Source organism: Amblyomma maculatum, chromosome 1 (assembly GCF_055883805.1).
Source record: "Amblyomma maculatum isolate TAMU_Amacu chromosome 1, ASM5588380v1, whole genome shotgun sequence".
Taxonomy (NCBI): Eukaryota; Metazoa; Arthropoda; class Arachnida; order Ixodida; family Ixodidae; genus Amblyomma; species Amblyomma maculatum.
In genome coordinates this window covers 134,757,210-134,760,448 of record NC_139344.1, presented here as the reverse complement: position 1 = coordinate 134,760,448, position 3,239 = coordinate 134,757,210, and the positions used below count along the sequence as shown (strand labels likewise).

The 3,239-nt window shown below is 46.4% G+C and overlaps 1 protein-coding gene across 1 annotated transcript in view; it reads right to left on the bottom strand.

The window, feature by feature from the left end:
- Positions 1 to 1,943, bottom strand: part of LOC146203982 (transmembrane channel-like protein) — a 46,522-nt gene extending 44,579 nt beyond the window's left edge. The window contains exon 1 of the mRNA XM_084603853.1: positions 1,747 to 1,943. Within this exon, the coding sequence (XP_084459979.1) occupies positions 1,747 to 1,943 (197 nt within the window). The remainder of the gene's footprint in view (positions 1 to 1,746) is intronic.
- Positions 1,944 to 3,239: the final 1,296 nt, after the last annotated feature.

Below are 3,239 nucleotides of genomic sequence, written 5' to 3'. Positions count from 1 at the left end.
GATATAAAACCAAGTTATAATCACCGGAATTTCCATGCCTCTTGATTGTTTGGTGCAGTAAAATATCAAAACTGCTTTTGTTTACAATTCAGCGGAGTAATATACGCGCCGTGTACCATTGCCCATAATTAGCAAGTGCCGTTATTTTTTTTTTTATATGTATCCTACTGTAACATGCCTACATTATTAGCATCTCGAAAGTACACGTTGCACTTTCTTCTGGTTGACTGCAGAAGTAAACGGACATAAAGAAAAGAAGCGGTACATTTCAATACCTGGAGCAGTAATACAAAATAGTTCATCATACTCTCGCATGGTTCATCTTCGTAGCATCCCTGTGGGGAAAAGTCTAACTGACCGATTTCACGAGGCTAAATTGAATGGTATGGTCTAGAAACAGTAGAGAGTGCACATTTCGTATTACGCGTTAAATGCGTGAGTATTCTTTTTTTTTTTTCTGTGGGGGCTGATCTATAAAAATCATGTTAGAGATGACAGATGCCACAATGCCCCATGGACTTGCTGCTCGGACTACCAGCTTCGCGCAACAAGCTCCATGTCTGAAATGTCCTCGTAGGCCTTGGTGTGACTCCATGACGTAAAATCAAGCGCTCCGGCATTTCTTTCATCCTCTTGTCAACTGTGTCGGATGTTCTGGCTGCGGCCATAGAATTTCCCTTGATATGATATCCACACCAGACATCATTATAAGCGCGCACAGCCAGGCCGCCATTTGGCGTTTTTGGGGCCCTTGTTCTCAGCAAAAAGAAAAAAAACGAAAAAGTAAAACTTAACTATGAAAGAAGCACTCAATCCATTGCTCAACGGGACGCAGGACACTGAAGAAAATAAAATCCACGAGCTCACTCTCTTTGTCGGAGCAACCGCATGCACACGAACTCTCTGGTCTAAAAATTGTATACCCTACGAACACGCAAGTAAGCCCCACAAATACAACACATGTACGTTTTAAAAGCTTGTGCAAACCATCAAAACATTCCTCAGAGGTCGAAATGCCCATTTTAGCAGCTAAGAAGTGACGATCATTCATCGAGTGTGAACATTACTACTCATCACAGCACACTCGATACACGATCCTCCAACGAGAATCCGAACATGCAAAAGTGCCGTTGCCGTCGAACTTCATTCGACAGCAGGCGCCAGTTATCGAATAGTTAAACGCCCACTTTCACGATTCAACATGAATACATACAACGACATCATACAATACACACACTACTGCGCTGGAAACAGGGAAATAGTCACTCTCTCTCGCAGCCCTGAACTAATCCTCCGCGCGCTCCTCATCCAGCACTTGGAGAACGTGGTGGGAGAGGACAGCGCCGTCGGACAGCAGAAGTTTGCGTGTAAAGACGTTCTTTTTTTTTTTTTTTTTTTGCTGCTGGTACACTGTGAGTTGTGGTCATCGTGCATGCGGTAGTGACACCCATCACTAGTGGCACAGATGGGTATCACTACTGCACGTTCAAGTTCAAGATAACTTTATTGCCGCCGATGTAGACTTTCTTCCGCTCCCTCAGTAACACCTGCTACTGCATGTAACTTTTGTGGGTGCGCTCACCTTGAAAAAGGCGCGATCGCGTGCTGATGACCCCTCCTTTTTCAGTGATACATTCATGCATAATGAAGCTGCGCCTCGTACAGCTAGTGTGTCCGCTGCTCGTGTGCAAGCGCCAGTAAGTACTGCGCTACTGCGGTTCGGATATCGCGGCTGGCGCCACTCACTCGGACGAAAGTGTGTACGAGGATAGGCGTCGGCGACCGGCGGCCGTCTCCCAAGGAAATGGCGATGAACCGCGCCTGGACGAAGATTGGCGGCTGAAGCGACGGCTCTGCCGCCGCTCGGCTCCTTTGTGACGTAGGTACATTTCGAGGTACATGTCCTCCTCACCCATGTCCTCCGTGATGGACGTCGCCGCCATGCTGACTCCTCGCGTCCCTGCGCACATCAAAGAAACCCTTGAGGAACCGAGAACCTTCTTTGACATTTCAATCGGTCTCAAGTTAGTGGTTTTTGTTCCACTTCGAAAATCATTCCGTTCAGACCGATTTTGTAGCGGAAGCTACAGGTTCGTGAGGATATTTACGTGCCCCTGTAATAAGAGGAAACGGCCTGTGAGACATCAGTACATCCATAAAATGAGCTTGTGATGCATGAAACAGGAATCACATGCTCATTTTATAGTAAGCCGCTCCCAAACTGACTCAAACTTTGCAGTGAAACGGCAGTTCAGTTCGCCGTGATTGGCATTTTATTTTGTTTAATTCTGCGGCCGTCATAAAACGCTATTTCAGTAGGCTGTGCGTAGGTTTAGTGAGAAAATCTCACGGCAGACACACAGTGAAAAGTAAAACACCAGGAAATATCGCATGTTGCGACAAAAACAGCGCGTAGCAAAGGGACAAGACACAAGCGCTGACTTACAGCTGTCTTTATTTCGAAGAGACATGACTTCTTATCCATCGCACCACACGTCTAATCACATGCGTCACAGCCGTATCATAGAGGCGATCTCAAATGACAAGCACAGTCCTGTAATCAAAGAAGCAAATCGTATTCTTAACAAGTTCAATTCTCTTTCGGTTAATGCAACAGACGGCGTGCTCACACAACACTCACTCACCCTCGTTCTCGAAGCTGCCTCGATAATCTCTCGGACCAGCTGTTCTTTGTGCTTGGCAATTACTTTGCAATTACTGAGCTCAGGTTCACGAGTCTCTGAGGGACAGTCCTTGCAATGAATCCCCATGTTTCTGGACGCTTGCTCGAAATTCGTTTTATGCTCAAGAAGTCTTTCTTTCATGCACCTGCCTGTCTGTCCAATGTACTCTTTCCCACATGTCACTGGAGGCGAGTAAACGAGGCCCGTTGAACATTCCACAGACGGGGTTTGGTGCCTAATGGAGCAGCCCTGTTTCTTTTGTGCATCGTTCACCCGTCTGCACAGATTTCTGAGTTTGTTAGGAGCGCCCATTATCACATTCACGCCAGCTTTTCGCCTTTTTAGGCGACTATGTATCTGGCTAGAAAAGACAGGTTCCTTCACCTAATCTTCGCTGGCTCAGACGTTAAAAAAAAGTGTTTAGGTATGTCGATGATTACCTCGGTCTTTGTAACGATAATGGCAGAAACTCTCTAGATCCAGTTATGGAGGTGGTGGGTCACTTTGTACAAGTTTTGCAACCACTTGCTGCCACGCACGAGCTTCTTGCCCAAG